At 38.2% G+C, this 26,927-nt stretch overlaps 1 protein-coding gene across 1 annotated transcript in view; it reads right to left on the reverse strand.

The window, feature by feature from the left end:
- LOC101387906 (uncharacterized) overlaps positions 1-26,927 on the reverse strand; it is a 122,183-nt gene that overhangs the window by 93,563 nt on the left and 1,693 nt on the right. The window contains 2 exon segments of the mRNA XM_087437895.1: positions 2,984-3,042; positions 6,189-6,202. Of these exon segments, the coding sequence (XP_087294021.1) occupies positions 2,984-3,042; positions 6,189-6,202 (73 nt within the window).

Consider the following 26,927-nt stretch of genomic DNA (forward strand, 5'->3'; position numbering starts at 1 on the left):
ATCAGGTCTTTTTTTATTTTGGTAAGGTTATCCTACTAAATATGACTATATTACATAGTGTGGGAAAAAAGAAGTAATACTTTCTGATCTGAACAGAGAAAAAAACAAAACTGCATGAAATTTGTAAGAATTGACAGTTTTTGATGATATTTTCCTTTTCATTAAAAAGCAACAAATATCTTTTGACGCCAGCACCCTCAACTTGAAAGGAAATCTACGATAGAGTAGCGAACGCGAACAACAACAAACTCATTTATAACCAGTGACAACCAAAACCTAAGAAGTTTTTAAAAGAATGTGATTGTTGTCAGAAGGAATCGGTCCCGCGGTGCAGTGCCCGGCTCTGGTTCCTCTCAAAGCCGTGGCCCAGGGGCGCGGGCTGCGCGGCTCGAAGCCTGGTGGGCACAGACCAGCCAGATAGTGAATTCTGCATACTGCACAGATCATCGCTCAGTTCAGGGCAGTCAGATTGAATCTGGGATCAACCCATTGTGCTTCGTGAAACCGTCAGCCCTCATTTGTGTCTAGCTGTTTTCTTCTGTCGGGCTGTAAACAAGGCCGGCTGGGAGTTGTCTGCCTCCCCTCACGTGCACCGGAAGATCGCACAGTCAGACCTACTCAGCGGCCTCAGAGCTAAAGTTAAGGTTACTTCCTTCGGACAGCAGTTCCAGGGCACACCGGGAAGTCACAAAAAGAAGCAACTTGGGAATGACAGAGTTAGGGTCCCTTTTCAGAAACGCAGACCCTAGATTCCTACACATAACTGGCGGGGCATGTCTCCTCCTTGAAATTAACGTAGGTGTTCCTAACACGAACAACCGTTTTTTTCTGCAGCCTAGCTCAGCAGATTTATCGCGTTGGGGAGGAGGGGGTAGTGGTGATTGTTTTTGTTGTTTCTCTGCTCTGGGGCTTTGCTTGGATCAGCCAAAAAGAGACGTGGATAGAAATACTGTTAGTCTGGTCCACCTCCAGGAACCTAATCATGCCTGAATCGCTCGGAGGAGTGTAATGATGGGAAACAGTAACAGGTACGTTGGCTTCTGTTCTCATCCACTTCGGGCCATAGTGTCTCCTTTACAATCAAGCAAAATACGGTTTTGAAGGAACGTCATCTCAATAATAAAAGGTAGGGGGTGTTATTGAAGCCTTTTTCCTGGGCAAGTGGCATCAAGGTAGTATTTAGTATTCACTACAGTGAATTCTCCTAGCCAGCTGGTGTGTCCCTGTTAAGACTTTCATTTATGCAGCTTGAGCTGCAACCTTTTTTGTTCTCCCAGTCTATTACTCTGTCGATTTAAGGGATAACAGCCAAAGTGAAACAGCTTGCAATTTGCACCTGTCTGCTCTAAGCGTTCCATGTTAGATTATGCAGAGAGCAAACTCTTCACTGTTAATGAGAGTAAGACTGGGTAGGGCTGAATGCCGTTTTGTTGAGGGGCTTATAGGACATGTTAGTGTTTTTTTGTCTTGTAAATGATCTGATAGGGACCTCCCTATGTTCATGTTTTAGAGTCCCTAGAGTAAAAAACTAAAAGTTTTATAAATGTAAAGTTGTGTCTTTTTAAAGAAAATTTTAAATGTCATTTAACTAAGAATTGAATTAACATTCAGCCTGAGTTGCCTCAGATAAGAAAAAATTTAAATGCTAAATTATTTCCAAGTTGTTGTAAGCATAAAATACCCATAGAGACCGTCAATTTGTAAAATCGGCCATGCAAAAAAGTAGATAAACAATTTTTAGACATGTTTCAGAAACAGGACTACTTTTGGAAATAATGTCAAGTGTTTGAAAGGAAATCAAAGTTCTCTGCTTATATTGTCTTTGAAAATTTAGTGACTGAATTGAAGATAAAAATTCAAGTGGATGACTTCAAAATCATGCATAGATATAGACACATTTATCTAACTCATCATTATGTGAATCACAAAATAAGTTCTCCACAAATGCAAAAATGTCAGTACGTAGGATTCTCTCCAACCTTTTCTAGAAGTTCTCTGCATCCCCCTTAGCTTTGATTCCTTTGAGAAATTATATTAGTGGGCTATTATCTATTTTTAAAGGATTTAAATTAAACTCATTACAATGAAAGAACTTTAATTATGGCTTATAGCATTTTCCCAAACCTTATGTATTTAAAAAAAAATCATCATCATAAAGTTTGAATAATTTGACAAAATATCCTAGAAGGTGATCCAAAATTTAGTAAATTAAAATATATATATATATAATATATATATATATGTTGTTAATCAAAGGGTCAGTGGTATATTTGGATTCCAAAAATTTCTTGCTTTGGCACCTCCTGTGGAAATAACAACTGCTATGATGGTAGGTTAAGTGAAGTTGAGGTGGGCACAAACATGGTCTCACTAGTAATTACTGTAGTTTAATACGGTCGTTGGCCCACATGTTGCCTGACAGATAACGTTCCAGCTTTCAGTGATGGACCCTTTCAGCACAGCTTTCGGAGTTCTGCCAGCCATTGCTGAGTCTGGTTAGGTCAAAGGGTTGAGCCATGTGTAATTCAGAACAGAGGAGGTCCCACGGTCACTCCACAAAAACAATTACACTCCTTATTTCACTCTAGCCCTTGCCCAAAACTCACAAGCCTCACAGTTTCAGTGCAGTCAATCTAATTCTGCCCCTGGGCGATAAACCACATGAAAATATGTGGTGCTGTGTTTATAAATCTAATCAAAAATAGAAACAGTGGACAGGCACCATGAGGTCCTACTATGGATTATGGGAATCCTCAGAAACTCTGAAGGCACTTTTGTTTAACTTCTACAGACTCTCTTCTGCTATTACATTGTCTGCTACGCTCATTAATCATCCTCTTTACTCGTGAGTGCTACAGAGGAGACTAAATTTCTACTCACTTCTATACTTTCCACCCATGGATAATATTATGAAAAATAAAACGTAAAAGGCTGAGTTTAAAGGAGAAAATCAAAGAGGGGGCTACTGTTATATCAATCTTACCTCTCTATCCATGTTCTTGGCTCCTTGCCCTTGGCAGTGCACAGATTTAAATCAAGTTCCTCCAAAAAAGAAAAATAATATTTGAAAACTACAATACACTGGTCCAACCTTAAAATATATTAAGGAATCAATTTGGGGTTGGAGAGCTGGAGGTATGATGCTTCTTAACAGTCCCGAAATATCTCAGTATAAAGTCAACAGGATTTGATTTGGTGTCTTGTTTCTAGTGCTGTTGTTCTTGTTTGTATAACCAGACTCCTAATAAACTGCGAGTTGTGAGTATTCACAATATGTTTTACAAAGATAATCTCTAAGAAAAGTTCAGACTTCATCTAGATAGACTAAACTTCCTGTTTTTATGTCAAAAAGGTAACCAGCACAGACTGCATTGAAGTTGTGATGAAACTCGCTGTCACATACTTTAGGTAGTTGTGCTATACTTACCTTTTGAAAAATTGGGATCCAGTTTTGCAACTGTCATAAATAGATAATATCTGATAGAGTCAATGATAAGTATGTGTATTTAGAGACCAAACAGATTAAATCCTGAGAACATTATCCAGCAAAGATATGAAATACATAAATTTTAGGAAAAAGAAATGTGTTTTTAGCACTCAAAACTCCTTAGAGTCATGCAATAAATTATCAAGTTCAATCTGCAAGCTATTCCATTTGATATTATTTCAACTGATAAAAATACTACACTAGATTACAGTGTGGAACCGGATGATTATAATAAATGGGAACTTTTTAAAATGAGCGATAGTCCCAGCATTTATTAGATTATTATAAACATTCTCCAAAGGAGCCTTTTGAACTTGGAATTTGCCCTTTCACCATGGTTATCAGTATTTGGCAGTAAAACAAAGTACATCGTGTATGAATAATACATGTGACACATTTTTTTTATTCAGAGCTCTCAATCATAGTTTTAAAGTCACTTCACAAAGTGCATATGAGCTCTTATCTGGCTATCAATGTTGAAAAATGAACTATTTTAGAACTTCTAGTGTTAATTTAAAAATTCTTACCTTTTTATGTAAGAGTAACATAAAAAATTCAAAGATTATATCGATTACTTCCTAAAATAAGGGAAATATATGTAACATTATTTAAAACAAAAATCAACGTCAAAATGAGAAAATTTTAGCCAATAACAGAAATTGGAGGTTGACTTGTTTTTCCACAGCACAGTGACTGAAGAGTAAGTCAAAAGCATATATTTCTGGGAACATATATGAAGTGAAAATCTGTTTTCTTTTGTTTCCTTGAATTTGGTGCTAATCTAATCGTTAATATTTGTCTTTAAAATGTTTGTAATTTATAAACATAAATTGCTCATGTTGTCATCATAAATTTATTTGAAGACATATAATTTAAAATGTACAAGCCAAAAAGCACAGATTGCCTCTATTAACATCAATAAAATGCCCAGGAAACTTTCAAATAAGGCGTACCACTTCTCTCCCTTGACAGAAGGCTGCATTTTAAACATCTTTCTGCACAAATATTCAGAATGCAACAATTAGTACAATAAGATACTCAGTACAATTAAGAAATAAGATCAAAATCCTTTCATTATATCACATAAATTATGTGGTTGAATTTAGAAAGTAGTTTGATAGAACCAAGCGGTGCATCATTTAAAAAGCAGCTCTCACTAGAGGAGAAGTAAAGCTGTATACTCCTCTGTCTCATGAGCAAAGGGTGTAGCCTAGAGTCCCTCCCTGCTTGGCAATCTCTGGGAGCTTAGATCGAGCATTATTTGCAATAAAGAATCTCAGTCTCCACGTTTCTATGAGCTGGCATTTGGGGTTTGTAGTTAGATCCCTTTCAGCTGGGAGACAACCTGCAGAACAGAGGCAATGAACAACAACGGACCCACCTTCAGCCAGAGAAATACCAGTGAACATGTGACGTGGCTGTAGGGGATAAAAAGATGTGGGCAAGGTGTTGGCTCTGATCTAAATATTGAGACATGGATGTGTGTCCCCAGTGCAATTCCTGGGAGTTTAATTCGAAGCCCTCGAAAGTGGAAAGAATTGCTCAAAGGTCATAAACAACCCTTCAACTACCAAGAGCTGCGAGTAGAGTGGATGGAGAAAATAGGTATAAGGCAATTCCCAGAGGCCAGAGATGCTGAATCAGTGAGAAGGATGCACAGGAAGCAGAGTGAACTTTGAGGAACGGACAGGATTAGGAGTCAAATAGGAAAAGATAGTTGGAAGAAAACCATGAGCACAGAATGGCAATGAAAATGAGAATGACACGTTCATACAACAATGAGTAGAGTCTGTCAGCAAATAAAAATTTCAATAAGTTAGTGATTAATGAACAGCCACCACACCGCCTGGAAAGCCTATCACTTGAGTGAGTAACTGGCAGAATATGGAGCCAATCAGAGAACTGATGTATTTGCTAAATAATCTGTGTGTCCTACATTGTCAAGAAAGTCCAAAGTGACTTCCTTTTCAAAAGAAATGGAAAATTACTGTTATAAATGCTATAAATTTACCAAAAATTTTGTTTTTGGCCTTTCAGGGACACTGTGCTTAATGAACTAATGGGCACCATTACAAAACTCTCACGATGGCTACAAATTGACCACAGTGTAATATGGTTGTTGAAATTCAAGTGGCCTACAATAGGAATCATTTTTTAAAAGCCAGTCTCAAACTTGCAAGCAGGTTGCTAATTGCAATATAACCTGCTTGCAAGTAACCATTTGACCACATTCTATTGATCCCAGGTTAATAATCACCCGCTAATTTATATAGTCACTTTTTTTTTGGTTTATTTGTTATGTGGCTGATTTTAAAATGGCTTTCACTGAAATTGTTGACCTTGTATTGCAAATTAAATCCTGGAATTGCCAAATCTCTGACAACTGGTTCACTGCTTCCAGAGAAGGGAATTAACATGGCTACAGCTGTCATTCCATTGCATTTTTCTTCTCAAGCAGACCAGCAAGGGCAAAGATGGTGTTAGACAGAGGTCGCAAGCCAGATTCTGTCTGCAAACATGTTTTGTTTGGCCTCCACAGTGATTTAAACACATGTTGAGCCAATATTTAAAAATAAGAAAATTGCAGTAAAAATCTGACTTCTGGCTTCTCTTGGAAAATTAAAAATATTTGGCAATATATGGTCAACATCCGTGGTGAGTGGTGGCAGGACATTCTTTAGCTAGTGCTCTCCAGGTCTACACTTCCCAGTCTCCCTACTGCAGACCACAAACCAAAATGTAAGCTCCATAAGGGAAGGGCTTATTTAATTCATTGCTGCAACCTTATAGCCTGACAAGTAGCAGGTGCTTGACAAGTATTTAATGTTGAATGAAATGATCTCAGGGGCAGACGGGGAACTGAAACGTGTGGCTTTAAGACAACAGACAGTGCCCAGGAACTGTCACAATATATATCTCAATTTAAAAAAAAAATCTGTGCAAGGCAAATAAATTCTGCCAATCCTCAGGCAGAGAGAGAGAGTACCCACATATCATTCTGCTTGCACTGCTGTTTTTCTTATAAATATTTCCCTGTATCCCTGCCATGACCAAAAGTAGAGCCACAAGTGTCAAGGAAAATGAGAGTGAACATAGACCCAGCACCCCCCACTTATTTATATTTCTTGTCTGGCCCCTACAGGCATCTGGATTTGAGACTTCTGGGAGAGAGATGAGAGTAGGCCTAATACCCATGATAACAAACTGCTCTACCATACTCCTCCTTCATCCTGCCTTGTAGTTTTCTGCACTAAAATCTAAATATATATTAAAGAATAAATAAAAAGAGAAATATAAAACCTACTTGGAAAGTCACTAGTTAAACCTAATATATTATCACTCTTCATAAAGAGTCAAAATAACAGTGTGGAATGAACTTGTGTTTACAGCTAGAAAAGCATTGGTTCATATCTTTTACACATGGGGAAGTTGCTTACCCTCTAAAAGTCTCCAATTCCTCTGCATAATAGTTGACAAAATTTTTAAATTATGTACGTCAAACTTCCAGCTTCCACTTAAGGTATAAAAATGCTGGAAAATATGTTGTTCCCAAACATAACACAAAAAATATCCTGCATATATGCAAATTCACAGGTTTTATTAACCCTAACCTTTTTATTAACCCTGAACTGAAGTCACAGCATAACCAACTAACCTAAAAGCTAGGGAAAGATAGGGTCCTCCAGGGAGTGACAGGATATAAGCACTTGCTTACTGGAGCAGACATGAGACCCCTTATGAGCCAGTAAGAAGAATTTAGCTAAAAGTTGTTAACAAATTTCTAAAGTCTGAATGTGGCCTTATGTGAGAACATAGAACCTGTGGGATCTTCAAACACAAGGGGAATTCACAACCACTCACAAACTCTTCTCTGTGGACCTCCTGGGTTCTCAGAAGAAAGACTGGAAGCAAGGCGAGAATTCAGAGCAGTGGCTCTAAATGGGGAGCAATTATTCCTCCAAGAGGATATTTGGCAACGTCTGAAGACATTTTTGATTGCCATACCTGGGGGGATGCTACTAGTATCCAGTGGTTAGAGGCCAGGAATGTTGCTAAACATCCTGCAGTACTGCAGTACTAGCACACTACAACAAAGAATTCTTAAATCCCAAATGTCAATAGAGCTGCTGTTGAGAAACACTGGTCAAGAAAAAGCCTCTCTTGTGATGGAACAGAAGCCACTGTGAAAAAGCACAAAGCCCCACCTGGATACTCCACTTTTATCTCCTCTCAGGAGAAAAGCCTTAAATCTCTGGCAAAGGGCAGCAAACCCTGTTGCCCCCCAGCCAAGGTTAAGACCCACAGCAGCTGGGAGAAGAGAACATAAAAATACCCTCTGGCCTTGGGGTAGGGGCAAGAAAATATTCTGGCCGAAACTATTAGAAGTCTCCTGCTCAAGAAAGAGGAGCAGGATTGCTGAGATGGCTCCGCCCTTGAGACCTAGAGACACAGCTCCTGCCTGAGGAGAATATTCACCGACCTTACCATCAGGTGACCAAGCATTGAGTAGCAAGTAACATCAATGTATGGGTGGGAGAGGAGGAAGAATGTGGAGAGAGATGCTCCCTCAAGTACAGTCACAAGGGGAAGACTTAAACTTGAGGCTTGAGCAGACATTGAGGAAATTTCTCCAAAAACCAGCCACCATTCTAAGCATAAGTTAAAACTAGAGGAGTTTTAAGTTAAAACTAGAGGAGGGTTATCACCCATGATAACCATAACAACAAAAACCAAACCCAGCTCAATTCTGACTAGACTGACCTGCCCAACACCCAGCCCCCATCCCCTGCTCCCACCACCCCAATATGGAAAGACTAGCAAAATAAAAGTCATGCCATTTCTGGGCATGAATAATATTTACCTCAGTCTCTACTGTCTTATCCAAAATGACCAGCTTTCAAAGAATGTTAGGTGACAAATAAAGAAACAAGGAAAAACAAAACAAAATACCCTGTCAAAGAGATAAAATGATCAACAGAAACAGACTCAGATATGACCCAGATGTTGGAAGTATTAGATAGAGAATTTAAAATAATAGAGTGACATCATCAAGACAGTGACATAGGTCATTCCTGATTTTAATCACCCTCATAAGAAGTACAACTAGTAACTATCCATAGGCAAGACACCACTGTGAAAATTCTAGAACCCAGAGAGTAAGACTGAGATATGCCCCTGGACAACAGAGACCAAGAAGGACCACATCAGAAGAATAAGAAGAGCAGTTCCACTTTGACCACATCGACCCCCACCAAGGCCAGCAGAGTGCCTAACAGAGAGGGCCCTTCCTCCAGTCTATAATTTCTCCAGTGAGAAAAAGAGAACCCAAGGTGGATATCCACCTTGAAGGGTGTTTCCTGGGAGGCTCACTTGGGTCGTACTTCAGGGATCAGATACAGATGGAGAAGGTGGCAGGGCTTACAGCCACCATTGCTCAGATCTTGGTGGACCTTGTTCCTGCATGCCACAGCACCCAAGCAGAGATTCCAGCCAGCAGCTCTGCCCATCTGTAGAGCTGAGCTGGTAGTCCCATCTGGCCAGGGAGCTCAGTTGGCAGTTCTGCCTGATTTAAGTCCTCAGCCAAAGGTCTATATTGGCTGTGGAGCACATCCTATGGCCCACCTAGGCAAGGGTGCAAACTTGCAGTGCACCCAAGTGCTAAGCACGGCCTCCAGTCCTGTCCCACTGGGAAGCATGGACACAGATGCCCAGCAGTCACAGAGAACATCCTACAGCCTGCCTAGACAGGGAGCCAAGCCAGCAGCCTTCCCCAATTGTTCAGCATAGCCTCTGGCCCTGCATAACCAGGGAGCCTGAACAGTGACCCTAAGAAGCCTCAGAGCCCAACCTACAGTAACCCCAGCTAATGAGCCCAATGTACAACCCCACTCAGCAGTGAAGCCCAGAATATGGCCCTGCTTGATTGTTGAATACAGACTATGGCTTTTCCCAGGCAGAGAGTCCAGCTAGTGACCCCTGCCAACCACAGAGCATAGCCTGTGGCCCCACCCAACCAGGGATTGCAGACAGCAACCCCACCCAACCATAGGGCACAGTCTCCAACTCCACCCAATTGGAGAGGTACAGCTGGAGGCCCCATATAATGAGAGAGCTCAACTAGCAATGACACCCAACAGCAAAGCACAGCCAATGGCTTACTGGATTACAAAGCCCAGCTTGCGGCCCTGCCTAGTTTGAGAGCACAGTCTGCAGCCACACTTGATTGCAGAGCACAGCCTGAGGACTTGTCTAACCATGAAGCCTGTCCTGTAGCCCTGCCTGAACACAGAATACACCCAGCAGTACCATCCAGTTGGGTAGCACAGCCTGAGGCTCTATGCAACAAGAGAAATAGGGAGCACAGCCCATAGCCCTGCCCAATTACAGAATCCAACCAGTAGCACCACCCTTCAAGGGATTAGAGCCTGCAACCCCACTCAACCAGAGGTGATTGCAGAGCCCAGGTAGTGGCCCCACCTGACCGTGGACACAACCAGCAGCCACATCCAACCAGGGAGCCCATCCAGTAGCCTAGCTTGAATGCAGAGCCCAGCAAGTAGGCCCACCCATCACAGACCCCAGAGAGTGGCACCCTTCCCCCCAACCTCAGAGCATGGGCAATGGCCTTGCCCCACTAAAGAACCAGATAACAAGCCCACATGCCCATGGATGCTACCATCTGACCAATCCAGTACCCCATGCTGAGTTGACTGGTGAAGATCTTTCCCTACTGAAATGAACCTGTAAAGCCTGGAGGAGGAGACTGCTTACTCAAATGTGTGGATACAGTGCAAGAATACAAGGATAATGGAGAATCAGATAAAAATGACACCACCAAAGGAAACTAATAAAGCTCTAATAACTAACATTGAAGATATGGAGATCTCTAATCTCTGACAAAAAATTCAGAATATTCTTCTAAAAGAAGTTCAGGGAACTACAAGAACACATAGATAGACAACTAAATGAAATTAGAAAAACAATGCACGTACAAAATGAGAAATACAACGAAGAAATAGAAGCCATCAAAAAATAAAATAAAAACCAGAAATCCTAGAGCTAAAGAATATAAAGACTGCACTGAAGAATTTAATAGAGAGCTTCAACAGCAGAATAGACCAAGCAGACAAAAGAATCCATGAATGCAAAGACATATCATTTGAAATTATCCAGTCAGAGGAGCAAAAAAAAGAAAAAAGAAAAGAAAAAACCCAAAAACAAACAAACAAAAAACCAAAATGAATGAAAGAGAGTGAAAAAAGCTTACAAGACTTATGAGAAATCATCCAAAGAAGCAATATACACATTATGGAAATCATGAAAGAAGAAGAGAAAGAGAAGGGACAGAAAGTCTATTTAAAGAAATAATAGATGAAAACTTTCCAAACACAGGGAAAGAAAAGGACATCTAGATTCATGAGACTCAAAAGATTCCAAATAGGGGCCAGCCCCATGGCTTAGCGGTTAAGTGCGCGCACTCCGCTACTGGCAGCCCGGGTTCGGATCCTGGGCGCGCACCGACACACTGCTTCTCTGGCCATGCTGAGGCCACATCCCACATACAGCAACTAGAAGGATGTGCAACTATGACATACAACTATCTACTGGGGCTTTGGGGGAAAACAAAAAAATGGAGGAGGATTGGCAATAGATGTTAGCTCAGAGCTGGTCTTGCTCAGTGAAAAGAGGATTAGCATGGATGTTAGCTCAGGGCTGATCTTTCTCACAAAAAAAAAAAAAAAAAGAAAAAGATTCCAAATAGGTAAAACCTGAAAAGATCTACTCTGAGACATATTTTAATTAAATTGTCAAAAGTCAAAGACAAAGAGAATTTTGAAAGCATCAAGAGAAAAGTGACTTGTCACATGCAATGGAGCCCCATAAAACTATCAGGGGATTTTTCAGCAGAAACTTTGCAGGCCAAAAAAGAATGGGATGATATATTCAAAATATTTAAAGAAAAAAATAGTCAACCAAGAATACTATACCTGGTAAAGCTGTTCTTTAGAAATGAAGCAGAGATAAAAGCTTTCCCCAAAATCCAAAAACTAGGGACTTCATCACCACTGGACCTGCCATAAAAGAAATACTAAAGGTCATTCTACAAACTGAAATGAAAAGATGTGAATTACATCATAAAAACATGAATGTGTAAAACTCATTAGTAAAAGTAAATATATAGTCAAAGTCAGATTCTCTAACATTGTAAAGTTAGAGACTCTAGTTTAAAAGTAAAAAAACAAGCATATTAAAATAGCTATAACTACAATGATTTGTTATAGATACAAAATATAAAAATGATGTAAATTGTAACATCAATAATCTAAAATGTGAAGTTGGGGAGAAATAAAAGTATAAAGTTTCTGTATGCTATCAAACTTAAGTGGTGTCAGCTTAAAACAGGATGTTAGAACTATAAGATGTTTTATGTATGCCTTATAGTAACCACAAAAGAAAAATCTGTAGTAGATATATAAAAATTTATTAAAAAAGAGTCAAAGAATGCCACCACAAAAAGTCATCAAATTGCAAAGGAAGGCAGCAAGAGAGGAAAGAAAGAACAAAGGATCTACAAAACAGTCAGAAAACAATTAACAAAATAGCAGTAGTAAGCCCTTACCTATTAATAATTACTTCAAACGTAAATGGATTAAATTCTGTAATCAACAGATGTAGAATGGGTGGGTGGATTAAAAAAATAAGATCCAACAATATGCTACCTACAAAAGACTCACTTTAGCTTGAAGGACACACATAAGCTGAGAATGTAGGGATGGAAAAAGATATTCCAAGTAAATCGTAATCAAAAGAAAGTAGGAGTAGCTATACTTATATGAGACAAAATAGACATTAAGCTAAAAATGGTCACAAGAGAGTCTGTTATATAATGATAACAGAGTCAATTCATCAAGAAGATATGAAAAATGTAAATATTTTCGGATCCAACATCAGAGCACCTAAATATAAAGCAAACACTAACAGAACTAAAAGGAAAAATAAACATCAACACAGTAATAGTTGAGGACTTTACTAGCCCACTACCAATAGTGAATATATCATCCAGATAGAGAATTGATAAGGAAACAGTGCATTTGAACAACACTATAGACCAAATGGACCTGACAGATATATCTGGAACATTCCATATAACAGCAGCAGAATCCACATTCTTCCCAAGCACACATGGAACATTTTCTAGGATAGAACATATGTTAGGTTAAAAAATAAGTCTCAACAAATAGAAATTATATCAAGTATCTTTTCTAACCACAGTGGTCTGACTCTAGAAATCAATAATAGAAGTAAAGCTGGAAATTTTACAAACATGGAAATTAAACAGTGCACAGCAGAACAACCTTTGGATCAAAGAAGAATTCAAAAGGGAAATAAAAAAAATCTTGAGACAAATGAAAATGGAAACACAACATAACAAAACTTATGGGATCCAGCAAAAGTAGTTATATGAGGAAAGTTTATAGCTATAAAAGTATATGTCAAGAAAAAGATCTCAAATAACAACCTAACATTACACCTCAAGGAAGTGAAAAGGAAGAACAAACTAAACCAAAATTTAGCAGAAGGAAGGAAATAATGAAGATTAGAGCAGAAATAAATGAAATAGAGAAAACAATGGAACATATTAAGAAAACTAATAGTTGATTCTTTGAAAAGATAAACAAAATTGACAAACCCTTAGCTAGACTAACCAAGAAAAAAAGAGAAAGAAGAGAGGACTCAAATAAATAAAATTATACATGAAAGAGGAGACATTACAATAGATACCACAGAAATACAAGGGATCATAAGAGACAACTATGAACAATTATATGCTAATCAAATTGGACAACCTAGGAGAAATAGATAAATTCCTAAAAACATACAACCTACCAAGACTGAATCATTAAGAAATAGAAAACCTGAACAGACCAATGAGTATTGAGATTGAATCAGTAATCAAAAACCTCTCAACAAAGAAAAGCCTAGGATCAGGTGGTTTCACTGTTGAATACTATAAAACATTTAAAGAAATATTAATGCCAGTCCTTCTCAAACTCTCCCCAAAAATTGAAGAGGAGGTAACATTCCCAAACTCATTTTACAAGACAAGTGTTACCCTGATTTCAAAGCCAGATAAGGACACTGCAAGAAAACTACAGGCCAATATTCCTGATGAATATAGATGTGAAAATTCTCAACAAAATACTAGCAAACCAAATTCAACAGTGCATTAAAAGGATCATACACATGGGCCAGCCCCATGGCTTAGCGGTTAAGTGTGCGCACTCTGTTACTGGCGGTCCAGGTTCGGATCCCGGGCTCTCACTGATGCACCACTTCTCTGGCCATGCTGAGGCTGCATCCCACATACAGCAACTAGAAGGATGTGGAACTATGACATACAACTATCTACTGGGGCTTTGGGGAAAAAAAGGAGGAGGATTGGCAATAGATGTTAGCTCAGAGCCAGTCTTCCTCAGCAAAAAAAAAGAGGAGGATTAGCATGGATGTTAGCTCAGGGTTGATCTTCCTCACAAAAAAAAAAAAAAAAGGATCATATACCATGATCAAGTGGGATTCATCCTTGGGATGCAAGGATGACTCAATATATGCAAATCAATAAATGTGATACATCACATTAATAGAATGAATTATAATAATCATATGATCATCTTAATAGATGCAGAAAAAGTGTTTGACAAAATTGAACATGATTTCATGATAAAAACTCTCAAAAATTGGGTATAGAAGCAACAAACCTCAACATAATAAAGGCCATATATGACAAGCCCACAGCTAACATCTTACTTAATGGTGAAAAGCTGAAAGCTTTTACTCTAAGATCAGGAACAAGACAAGGGTGCCACTCTCACCACTCGTATTCAACATAGTACTGGGAAGTCCTAGCCACAACAATCAGGCAAAAAAATAAAATAAAAGGCATCTAAATCAGAAAGCAAGAAGTAAAATTATCTTTGTTTGCAGGTGATATGATCCTATATACAGAAAACCCTAAAGACTCTTCCAAAAACTGCTAAAAGTAATAATGAATTCAATTAAGTTGCAGCATGCAAAATCAATATACAAAAATTCTTACATTTCTCTACATTAACAACAAATGATCTGAAAAAGAAATAAAGAAAACAATTCCATTCACAATAGCATCAAAAATAATAAAATATTTAGGAATAAATTTAACCAAGGAGTGAAAGATCTGTTCACTGAAAACTATGAGAGATTAGTGAAAGAAATTGAAGAAGACACAATTAAATGGAAAGATATCCCATGTTCATGGATCAGAATTAATATTGTTAAAATGTCCATACTACCCAAAGCCATCTATAGATTCAATACAATCTCTATCAAAATTCTAATGCATTTTTCACAGAAATAGAAAAAACAATCCTAAAATTTGTATAGAACCACAAATGATCCCATTAGCCAAAGGAATCTCGAGCAAGAACAAAGCTGGAAGCATCATACTTCCAGATTTCAAACTATACTGCAAACCTATAATAGTCAAAACAGTATGGTGTTGGCATAAAAACAGACACATAGATCAATTCAACAGAGTCAAGAGCCCAGAAATAAACCCATGCTTATATGGTCAACTAATATTTGACAAGGGAGGCAAAAATACTCATGCAGAAAAGATAGTTTCTTCAAAAAGTGATGTTGGTAAAACTGAATATCCACATGTAAAAGAATGAAACTGGATCTCTATCTTACACTACTCACAAAAATTAACTCAAAATGGATTAAAGACTGAAATGTAAGATCTGAAACCATAAAACTCCTAGAAGAAAACATGGGAAAGATATTCCTTGACATTGTTCTTGGCAATGATTTTTTGGATATGACACCTACAGCACAAGTAACAAAAGCAAAAATAAAAAGGGGAGATTACATCAAACTCAAAAGCTTCTGCATAACAAAAAAAACAATCAACAAAAGGAAAAGGCAACCTACAGAATGGGATAAAATATTTGGAAAACATATATGATAAAGGGTTAATATCCAAAATATATAAGGAACTCATATAACTTAATAGTAAACATAAACAACAACAACAACAAAAAACTGATTAAAACATGGTCATAGGACCGAATAGACATTTTTCCAAAGAAGACATAAAAATGACAAAAGGTACACGTAAAGGTGTTCAGTATCACTAATCATCAGGGAAATGCAAGTCAAAACTACAATGAGATATCACCTCACACCTGTTAGATTGGCTATTATCAAAAAGACAGGAGATAAGAACTGCTACTGAAGATGAGGGCAAAAAAGAACCCTTGTGCACTGTTGATGGGAGTGTAAATTGGTATAGCTGCTATGGAAAACAGTATGGAGTTTCCTCAAAAAATAAAAAATAGAACTATCATATGTTCCCACAATTCCACTTCTGGGTATTTATCCAAAGGAAATGAAATCACTATCCTGAAGAGATATCTGTACCCCCATGTTCATTGCAGCATTATTTACAATAGCTAAGACATGGAAACAACCTAAGTGTCTATCAATGGATGAAAGGATTAAGAAGATATGGTATGTGTATATATATATATATATATATATATATATATATACACACACACACACACACACAATGGAATATTATTCAGCCACAAAAAAGAAGGAAATCCTGCTATTTGTGACAACATGGATGAAACTTGAGGACATTATGTTAAGTGAAATAAGTTAGACAGACACAGACAAATAACGTATGATCTCACTTATATGTAGAATCTAAAAAAACTGGACTCATAGAAACAGAGTAGATTGGTGGTTTCCAGGGGTAGGAATGGGGAGGTAGGGTAATGGGTGAATGTGGTCAAAGGATACAAACTTCCAGTTATAGGATAAATAATGTCTGGGGATCTAATGTACAGCATGGTAACTATAGTTAACAATACTGTATTTCATACTTGAAAGTTGCTAAGCAAGTAGATCTTAAAAGTTCTCACCATACACACACATACACAAAGTAACTATGTGAGGTGATGAGTGTGTTAACTAACCTTATTCTGATAATCATTTTGCAATATATATGTATATCAAATCATCACATTGTATACATTAAACTTACATAATGTTATGTGTCAAGTATATCTCAACAAAGCTGGAAGAAAATATGTAATTAATGTGTTAAAGGCTCCAATATAAAAGGTGGAAAACATAATGAATAGATGAGGAATTTCAGCAGAGATGCTATAAGAAAAAATCAGATGGAAATGCTGGAAATGAACAATATGGCAAGAGAAATGCAGAATGCTATCAGTAAGCTCATTACCAGTCTCAGTACAACTGAGAATAGAATCAGTTGAACGCAATCTATCACCAACAAAAATTACCAAATTGAAACAAAAAAATAAAAAGAGAGTGAAAAAAAATTGGAGCACAGCATCTAAGAGTAGTGGGTTAATTCCAAATAGTCTAACATACCTGTAATTTTGAATACAGAAGAAGACAGAGAGCACAGGGCAGAAAAACCATTAAAGCAATGATGACTAAGATTTCCCTCAAATTAATGCCAGACACCAAAGCAGAGATTGAAGGAGCTCAAGTAACACCAAGTATGATAAAATACACACACCCAGATATGTCATACACAAACTTCTGAAAACCAACAGCAAAGAAAAACTCTTGAAGGTAGCCAGAGAAAAGGTGTGTGTCATATACAGAGGAACAAAGATAAGAATTACAGTAGACTTCTCATCAGAAACTATGCAACCTAGAAGATAGTGGATGAACATCTTTAAAGTTCAGCAAGAAAAACAACTGTAAATACAAAATTCTATACCCAAGGAAAATATCTTTCAAAAATGAAGTAGGGCATATGGATATGACAGAATGAAGAGATTGTCAAAGCCTAGCCCCCAAGAAACAATGTAAAATTAGAAGAAAGAAAGGTCCAAAACAATCAATTTAGTGCTCTAGAAAATGACCAGAAGTAAACAACAAATGGAGGAACATCCATTCATGGGAAACTACAGAAATTAAGGTAAGAACTGTGGGAGTCTGTGGCATTCTTGGCCAAGGTTGCTCTATCTGCAGTCACCCCTCACAGTGCTCCAGCTGGGCCAGTGTTGTAGTGCTGCCAAGGAGGGCTGGCTGTAAAAAACAGCAGTTTCATGGCTGGAGGGGGATGAACTAATTTGGTCCTGAGGACAGAACACCAATACCCAGTTGTATTGTGAGTGAAAGTGGCAAACTCAATGGGAGACAAATGGTGACAGCCATGGCTGGCTCTATCACCCTGAGCTGAAGTCCCATTTGGGGTGAGCAGTAGACCACTTGACTAATTAGAAATTCTAAGAAGAACCTGGAGGTGAGAGAGCCATAGAAGGGCTGGATGCATACTCCATAGAACCCTGCTGGCCAGGAGGCGGTGCACATGTGCAGGGTAGACTCAAGAGGGCCTAGCTATCTACACATCCCCAGTTGACTTGGATGCTATTCACATCTGCATGAAAGACCCAGGAGGACCTGGCTGGAGGTAAATCTATAAACATTTGAAAACTATCTGAATGTTGAATGTGTTCCCAACTCCACACACAGATCCATCAGCAGAGGAGGGAAATCTTACTGGCTCAAGGTATTTGTGGACAATCATTGGTTGACCACTGAGCTATGAAGACACAGAGAGCCAATATAAAGCCAGGCTAAAACTTAAACATTAAAAGTTCTTAATTTTTGAGCAGAGACATCAGCAACCACACATCATAGGGAAAATAGATTCGACAGATTAAGTTCAGGTAATTTACTAAAAACAAAACAAAGGGAAATAAGCAAAACAACAGCAAACTAAAACAGCAACCATAACAATCCTCAAGGAAAAAACTCAGAACCATATTTGCTACAATATATTATCTAAGATTCAGGTTTTCAATAAAAATTTATAAGACAGCGAAGAAATAGAAAATTGTAAATGTCGTGTGTATGTGGTAGAGGTGGCGGGGGAGAACTCTAGTTTTGTTCTCAACTCTCAAATAAACCTTGTATTTGCAGTTCCACTCTGTTCTGCTGCCCAGCCCTCTGGGGTTTTTCTGGGTGGACCAGTTCCCTCTCCCCAGCCACCTCCTCCAGACTATCACTTTCTTTCCCTGCTTCATCAACCAATGCTACTTCAACTATTTTTCATTTTCAACAAATTTTGCTTTCATCTCTTGTCTGCAGATGCCTTCCCTCCCATCCTACATGCTTTTATTAATCCTTTACTAGCCTTTTAATAAAAACTCAAGAGAAATATGAGAAAAATGTATATCTTGAACCAAAAACACGTAGAAAGATCTTAATAAATAGCTATCATACTCACCAGCTAATCTAAATGGAGCATTAAGATATGTGCTACCCAGAGCAGTGAGGGCCTTTCAGTGCCTGTTCAGGGCAGCTCAGCTGTTCCTTCCACCACTCAACCTTGCCATTTTCACCATTAAAATGAGCTTTGTCTAACAGAGCCTTCAAAGCATTACACTAATGACCTGGGCTGTGATTGAAGTGTAGTCTTATGGTCAGTGAATAGACGCCCACACCTGCTTTATCCAAGCAAGAATGCAACTGGCAACTTTCCTAGCACCAGATAGAAGAAAAATCCCAAACTGCATTTAAGAGGTCGTACCAATAAGGGGGTGGGATGCCTTTAGCAAGCACAAAACTTTAGAAAACACACCTGTTTCTTTGTTTTTGATAGTGTGATTAATCGATCCCTAGAATCTGATTGAGAACATTGGGATATAAATCATGCCATATGTGCAGTTCCAGAAACATCACTGCCAGTAATTTAAAGCATATTTCAACTGCTCCAGCACACATTTCTGGATTAGTGTCACACAGGGGTTCATGAGAAACAATAGGGACTATTTGTTTATATGGTCATGTTTTTATCCTTCATTTTACTTCATATTCAACTTGACATCAGCTATACATATCAATACACATATCAGTGTGGGTTTACATTTCTTCATCAGGTACCTAGGAACAAAATGTTGGTTGATTTGCAAGTGAAGGGAAATTAATGTCATGACAGGATATTTTTGTTACCAAAAGAAACAAACACTATTACATATGCAGTATGCCCACTCCCTGAACTGTTCATCTAAGCGGAAATGTTCTCAACCAGCAAGTTAATTGCTGGAATACTCTATGTTTACTTCCAAGGCCCACATTTATTTGTCTATTCTCTCAATCATTCAACACAGGTTTATTAAGCACCTACTATATAAAAGACACTGTTTTAAGTGCAGTGGGTGACAATGATCCCTGTCCCTAAGGAAATTACAGCCTAAGGGGAAAATGACTAGTACATAAACAACAGCAATATCAAATAAAACAGCATAACCAACAAAATAAAAATGACAAAACTAATCACAAAGAGACTATTAAGAAATTGAGGGGCTGGCCCAGTGGCATAGTGGTTAAGTTCGGGATACTCTGCTTCTGCGGCCTGGGCTTGTGGGTTCAAATCCCGGGCGCAGACCTACCACTAATCAGCCATGCTGTGGCAGCAACCCACATACAAAATAGAGGAAGATTGGCACAGATGTTAGCTATTATTCTCACTGGAAGTGTATGTGTTAACATCGTGGTGATTCCTCAGGGACTGGGGCTTTACACGTATGACTGCGTGTCATCCTCGCCACAACCCATGAAGGGAGCTACATTGTCCCATTTTACAGAGGAGGAAATTGAAGCACCAAGAACTTAGTTGACATGCCCAAGGCCACCTAGTGAGCCGTGAGCCAAGATTCAAGGCCCAGTGAGTGTGACTGCACAAACTGAGCTCTTAGCTGAATGGCTGTCCTGTCATTTCTAGTCTTCAACTGGCGTTAAGGCCTATAGCTGCTCCAAATGAGACAAGTGGGAAAAGCAAATGAAAAGTTTATTATATCTGAAAAGTGTTTTTATCCCTCTATATAAGCGAGGGAGATCTGAAACCTCTTATATTGATTCCTAAGTGAATTTTGACTAATATGCATGTTTCTAAGTTCCCCAACAAAAGTTCTGAATTGGCCCCAAACACTCACATATATAAACTAAAACTAGCTGTTGTGAATTCCCTGGGTTGTATAGAATTTAAGGAAAAGTCCCCCATCTCCCTGGCTCGCATAACTTCGTATTCAGGTGGTCAGTTGGGAAACAGGAAAGGCAATTCATAGCTATTTATCTCTCTCTTTTTGTAGTTCTCGGTAAACTAGAAAATATTTATAGTTTAAATATTTAAACATCAGTTTGACTATATCTCTTTGGTTACTATTTTGTCAATCCCAAGATTATAACTACACACACACATTTTCACATATAAAGATATTCACATGTATATATGCTTTTTGTGGCTTGCTTTTAGCAAGCATGTTCAGGAAAAAAATCACTTTTTCTATCCTCTGAATACTATCTAAAGGGAGTTATTGTCTAGAGTCTGCCTTACTTTTTGCTTCGTGCTGTATATACTTGCATTAATGGATAAAACCAAGATCTTAGAATTGTCTATATGTTTTTGAACACCTCTTGAATCTATGAAAATCATGAGAATAGTGTAACTTTCTCAAATTGTGCTTAATAGTTCAGATCGACTTCTATTATTTTTGTATCTCCTGGGTTGCAGAGATGCTGGCAGTTTGTATTCTAAGCCAGTGGCTCTCAAACTTGAGCATGCACCCAAATCACCTGGAGGACCGCTGGGCCCAGCCGTTGGACTTACATCACTAGCAAGTTTGAAGGTGATATTGATGCTGCTGGTTCCAGGACTGGGCTGTGAGAACCACTGTTTTAAACCAATCTGAGTGAGAAAGAGCACTGGACTAGGAGTCAAGAGACCTAGGCTCTGATGCTAGATCTGTCACTCTCTTGCCATGTGATCTTAGGCAAGTCATTTAATCTCTGAGACTCTGTCCCCCCGTTAAATGACATACTTTAATTAAATAATTTATAAAAATCCCGTATCATTCTATAATTCTGTAACTGACCCAGAGGATAGCGTCTACTCTACTGTGCATCCATACAATTTGAAAGATCAGTTCTCAACAGCCAACACAGTCCCTGTGTTTCAGGAAAAAATTAATGCTATTGTCCCACACTGTCCGTTCTGCAATAACACCACATACGAGTTCCTAAAAATCGTTGTGCTATGCTAAATTGTGCAACACAAGCCACACGACTTATGGGGAAAATGGGATTGGGGCACAACATTCAAAATCTTCATCAGTGACTCATAGAAAAAAAGATAGGAACCCAAGGAGAACAGTGGCAAGGTATACATGTTCAATGATTAAGCAATACATAAATACTACAATAAATATGGCACTTTGCCTTGAAAAAGACTGGAAGTTTGCTGTGGAAGTGGGCTGTGAAGACTTGCAGCTTGTGAGTTATTGTGAAGTGGTGGAAGGAAGATGATCTGAAATTAGACAGAAAGTTGTGACATCAGATGTGCATGGATGTGGCGTGTTGTTCTTGGTTCAGTGTTGGTGTGAACATCACAGTTCAGCAATCTTTAGCAGCCTTAAATCCTGGGCATGTTTTCCTATCTTGGAGATGTAGGTCCTTCAAGGCATGCTTTGATAATGGATACCTGTTTCATCAAAATCGAAAATTGGATGCAATGTGTAGCTTCCTTGTTCAATTAACTTCCTTATCTCTGCTGGAAATTCTTTGCTGGCTTTCTTATCTGCTGCACTCACAACTTTGTCCAACAGCTGGGGGCTTTGGAAATTGTAGCAACGTCTAAAACCACTACACTAGCCACTACGGGCACCTAAAGGAGCCACTTCTACAGGATTTGGCGATTTCTGCGTAAGATCTTCAAATACAGATAATGCTTTCCTTTTGTGTGCACTGCTTGGTTGTTTGAACCAGAACACTCAGATTTGTCTGGGGGTTGAATAAGGTGAAGTTTTTTCTTTAATGTAGAAAAAATTGCAAATGTGAGAGAATAGGAAAAGACAACCTTTAAGCCTAATGCTAACTGGAAGGTGTTTGAGGTGTCTGTTTTGTGTATTGCTGTGTGGTTTGATTTGTGGAAGAAATGTGCATGAACAAACTCAAAATTCATGTTTTACTCAAATTATTCCCAAACTTATTCACATTTGTGTTTCCAAAACACATGTTTGGCAAAATGACTATCCTTTTGATGACAAATATTAAAGCTTTGATGTTAGAGTTGCTATATTTCAGGTGTAGAATATTGGAAATTTCCCATAATCTCTCATAGGTGGGATTGAACACATTTAGGAAGTGACTTCTATTAGGTGAGGAGCAACCCAAGAGAGTCACAATTTTAATACAATTAGTCACAGCACAGATGAGAACGAAAGCGGTGGGCCTGGGGTTCCTTGAGAGGAATCATGACTCAGGTATTCATCAAGGCTATTGCAATGCTACCTGAGATCAATTATTGTGTGTTGTACCGAGATAGGACAGTGCTACCTGGTGATGCACAATGATACAGTCATTTTCATGAGAACTGAAGCTTCCTACAAAGTCTGCCACTTTTCTTCTCTTCAAAACCTGTCAGAGAACATGGTGTTTATCTCTTTCCAAATTTTCATAAATTGAAACCAGTTCCCCCTTGATTACCCTTGTGTAAAACTTTTATGGGAATTGTTTTCCCACACTTATTATGAACATTTTAATAGAATGTAAAAAAAAATCGATTTTCAGAAAACAGCCATAGGAAGTAGTAAAAATGTGGAAACATTTCCGATAAGCATAAGAAGAACCTGTTGCGTTAATTCAGGCTCACAGACAAAAAGCCAAAGCAGCATTTTATAACCCTAGAATTTTTATTGAGTCCTCTCTTGCACTTACACCTCACTTTCTGTCCGTCAGGAAATCCTGTTTGCTCTGTCTTCAGAATACATCTGCAACTCCGCAACTTCTCATGACCTCCACTGCTAATATTCTGGTCCAACCCACTACCATCCTCCCCTGGAATAATAAACTCCTAATTGTTCTCCCTGCTTATTTTTTGACCCCTCTCCAAGCTATTCTCACACCAGCAGCCATAGCTGTCCTTTTAAGCTATCCAGTGGTTCCACATTTCATTCAGGATGAAAGACCACTCATCTCCTACCTCAATCCTCTCTCATCTCACACTGGCCTTGTTGTTGTTTCTGGACGGTGCCAGGCATGTCCCACCTCTGCCACAGGGCTTCTGCTCAAAAGTCCTACCTCAATGAGATCCACCCTAACCAACCTGTTTAAAACTTGCAAACTTTACTTGCAAGCAACACTCTCACACACACATACACTAGTAATTCCCTTTACATTGCTCATTGCCCCCTCATAGCATTTATCTCCTTCCACTATGCCAGATAATTTACTTTTAACCGTGATGATGGCATATCATGTGTCTTCCCCTCAGTAGTATGTGTGCACCATGAGGGCAGGGATCTTTGTTGTTTCACGAATGTATGGTATCAAGAACAAGACAGTGAACGAGTGCTCAATAGTTACTAAAGGAATGGACCATTTTCAAGTTAATGGAAGTTAATATGAGGAAGAAGTTGGCTGGCTGTTCTCCATGAAAGAGAAAACAAGAATTAAAAGAAATGTATCAAAAGAGAATAATAAGAAAAGGAAAAGCTTTTTTGAGAGTAAAGGAGAACAAAACTATTAAAATAAGCTACTGGAGGGAGCGTCTTTCGATTGTCCAGGTGCTTTGTAATAGACAATATGGCTTCCTTGGCTAGGAACCAGCTGGAAAACCCAGGAAATAAGAGGTCAAATTGCAACCTCTATACTTGATGAAAATTACACATTGGCCACATATTCCTACAGAGACATCTCTGCTGCTCACCAGCTCCTCTCCTTCTCTGAAACGATGTCACTGACTCACAGGATTATAACTAGATGTTTTAAGAATTTCCATCAGTTCTGTCAGGGTGGGGCTAAACAGCATATCTGGCATTGCATTTTAAGCTATGGAATACTGGAAAATATAGCCTATCTCTATAAACCAAGTGGAAAGTTCAAATGCATTGATTATTCACCTATTTCAGTAGGAAAAACTAGGTCACATTTCCCATTGTATAGAAATAGAAAAATAAACAAACAAAAAATCCTGTACTGTAATATACTTAGTAATTAAGATTCTAAAGGTAGATACAAAATATTCCACATGCAAATATTCTAGCTATTTGCAAAGAATAAAAACATAAAAAGAAAAAAACCTTGATTTTAGGAGCCACTTTGTAGGCTTAAATGGAGAAATTCTATATAAACTATTATCACTCTGGTGATGAATAGGCTTCATATGACAAAAAGATAAATTAATACCATCAATTATCATCTAAATTGCCGTTTTACACTTAAGCGTTATAAGTAACCAAATGAAAATTTAAGAAAAACAAAATGAATTTTCAAAATTATATATGGCTTTTTTTTCAAGTGAGATTCATGAGGAAATTCAGATTTAGATAAGTAAATAAGCATAAACAGGGGATCTGAATAATTCTACCAAACCAACGACACTTCCTTTATATTAAAAGAGCTTTTAATCCATAACGTACAAGTTATTTCTTTAGTTTTCAAATAGTATTGGTCAGTATAAAAGGAATCTTAAGTCTCTTCAGAAATCAAAGTATATCTAAGTAAGGAAAGGAAATTATATTTTTCAAGATTTACAAAAATTATAGAAATGTGTGTTTCATTATTTTAACACATATAAAGAGATAGCTCTCAATTTAGAGAAACAATTGAAGGACTATTTCAAATGCATTTTTTCACAATTTTTAAATTTTAAATATTTAAAGCTAGAGAATAAGTGAAAGAATATCACAGCAAACAACCTTATTCCCTTCACCTAGATCAAACAACTGTTCATATACTTCTATATTTGCTTTATCTCTGTATATACATATATATATTTTTATGTGTAGATTTTCACCGTATTTTTGAAGCTCACTGTATATTTTTCCCAAAGCAATCATTTCTTCTTATCTTCTATGTTAAATATCCAACCATTCAACAAAGACTTGTGAGTGTCTGTTAAGTTCCATGTGCTGATGCTGCAAGCAAGATTTTTTCCTGAACTTAAAGTGCTTATGATCTACTGAGTGAAGAAAAACACATAAACAAGTGAAATAAAGCTTAACATGTTCATGGGTGCTATGTTAGATTTATGTGTTGGAAACATCTGGGACATGACAATGCAAGTAAGGGATCAATTCAACCCGGAGGAAATAGGGAAGAGACTATATCATGGAAGAGACATGGGGAATTCCAATGGAATGTCAGCTGATTGGTTTTGCCTGTTTAACCTGGTAATGCACATCGTCTAATGAAATAAGTGAGACTGGTATGATTTTGTCATTCCCTGCATCATCTTCCCTGCTTCTGCTGTCCCTTTCACCTCTCAGCTGGATATACTAACGTCTACTACGTGTAGCTTCAATACTTTTCTATTTTCTGAGTCATGGCAACTCAAGGCAAGACAAGAAGTACAGCAACAAACTTGACTGCACTGTTTCAAATTAAATTCTATATCAGTAGTTATCAAAGTTATCTGCACACTGGATTCATCCAGAGAGCTTTAAAAATACTAATACTAATACTAGCTTTCCATCGTAGAGATTCTAATTTCCCATTGGTCTGATGTGAGACTCCGTAAAAAATTATATGAAGCCACAGCTAAGAAACACTAGTGTGATTCTCAACTTTAGAATGCATTCAAATTATTTGGAGATCTTGTTAAAATGCAGATTTTGGCTCTGGAGTGGGGCCTGAGATTCATCTTTTCTAATAAGCATCTAGATGATGCTGTGCTGCTGGTCTAAGGACCCCAGTTGTAGTAGCAAGATACTAGTTCAAAGCGCTGGCCACAACTGCTGTTCCCTGAGCTGTCACATTGTCATTTTGACCTAGGGCCTAACTAGTGAACCCACCATGCCTGTATTACCCCAAGCTGCAAATCCTCCTTCCTCTTCCACAGTTTACCTAGTCTAGTGGTACTTAAAGTTTGGTCCCTGGACCAGCAGCATCAGTATCACCTGGAAATGAGTGAGAAATTCAAATTCTCAGACCTTACCCCCAGGCCTCATAAATCAGAAACTCTGGGGGTGGGGACTAGCCATTTGTGTTTTAATATCTAGGTGATGCTGATGCATGGTTGAATTCGAAAACCACTGACCTAGGCTGTATGTTTGGAGATCCTCCTTGCTCCTCTTTTCCAACTTTTTGACCAACTACTCTAAATTGGTGATTCTACCTGATTGCACATTGGAATCACTTAGAGAACCTTTATCGTATGCCTGTGCTCCTCCCCTGAATCTCTAGAAGGCCCAGTTATGAAAATATTCTCATAGAAGCCCCCCAGGTGATTCTAATACACAACCGGGGCTGAGAATCATTGTTTTGAATAATCTCCAGGTGGTCTCTTAAATGGAATCTTCCTTTGGCCAATCTCAATTTCTGGAATCTAACTACCCGTCAACAAATTTCCCAA

This window comes from Ceratotherium simum, chromosome 13 (genome assembly GCF_057802395.1).
Source record: "Ceratotherium simum simum isolate JZ-2026a chromosome 13, ASM5780239v1, whole genome shotgun sequence".
NCBI lineage: Eukaryota > Metazoa > Chordata > Mammalia > Perissodactyla > Rhinocerotidae > Ceratotherium > Ceratotherium simum.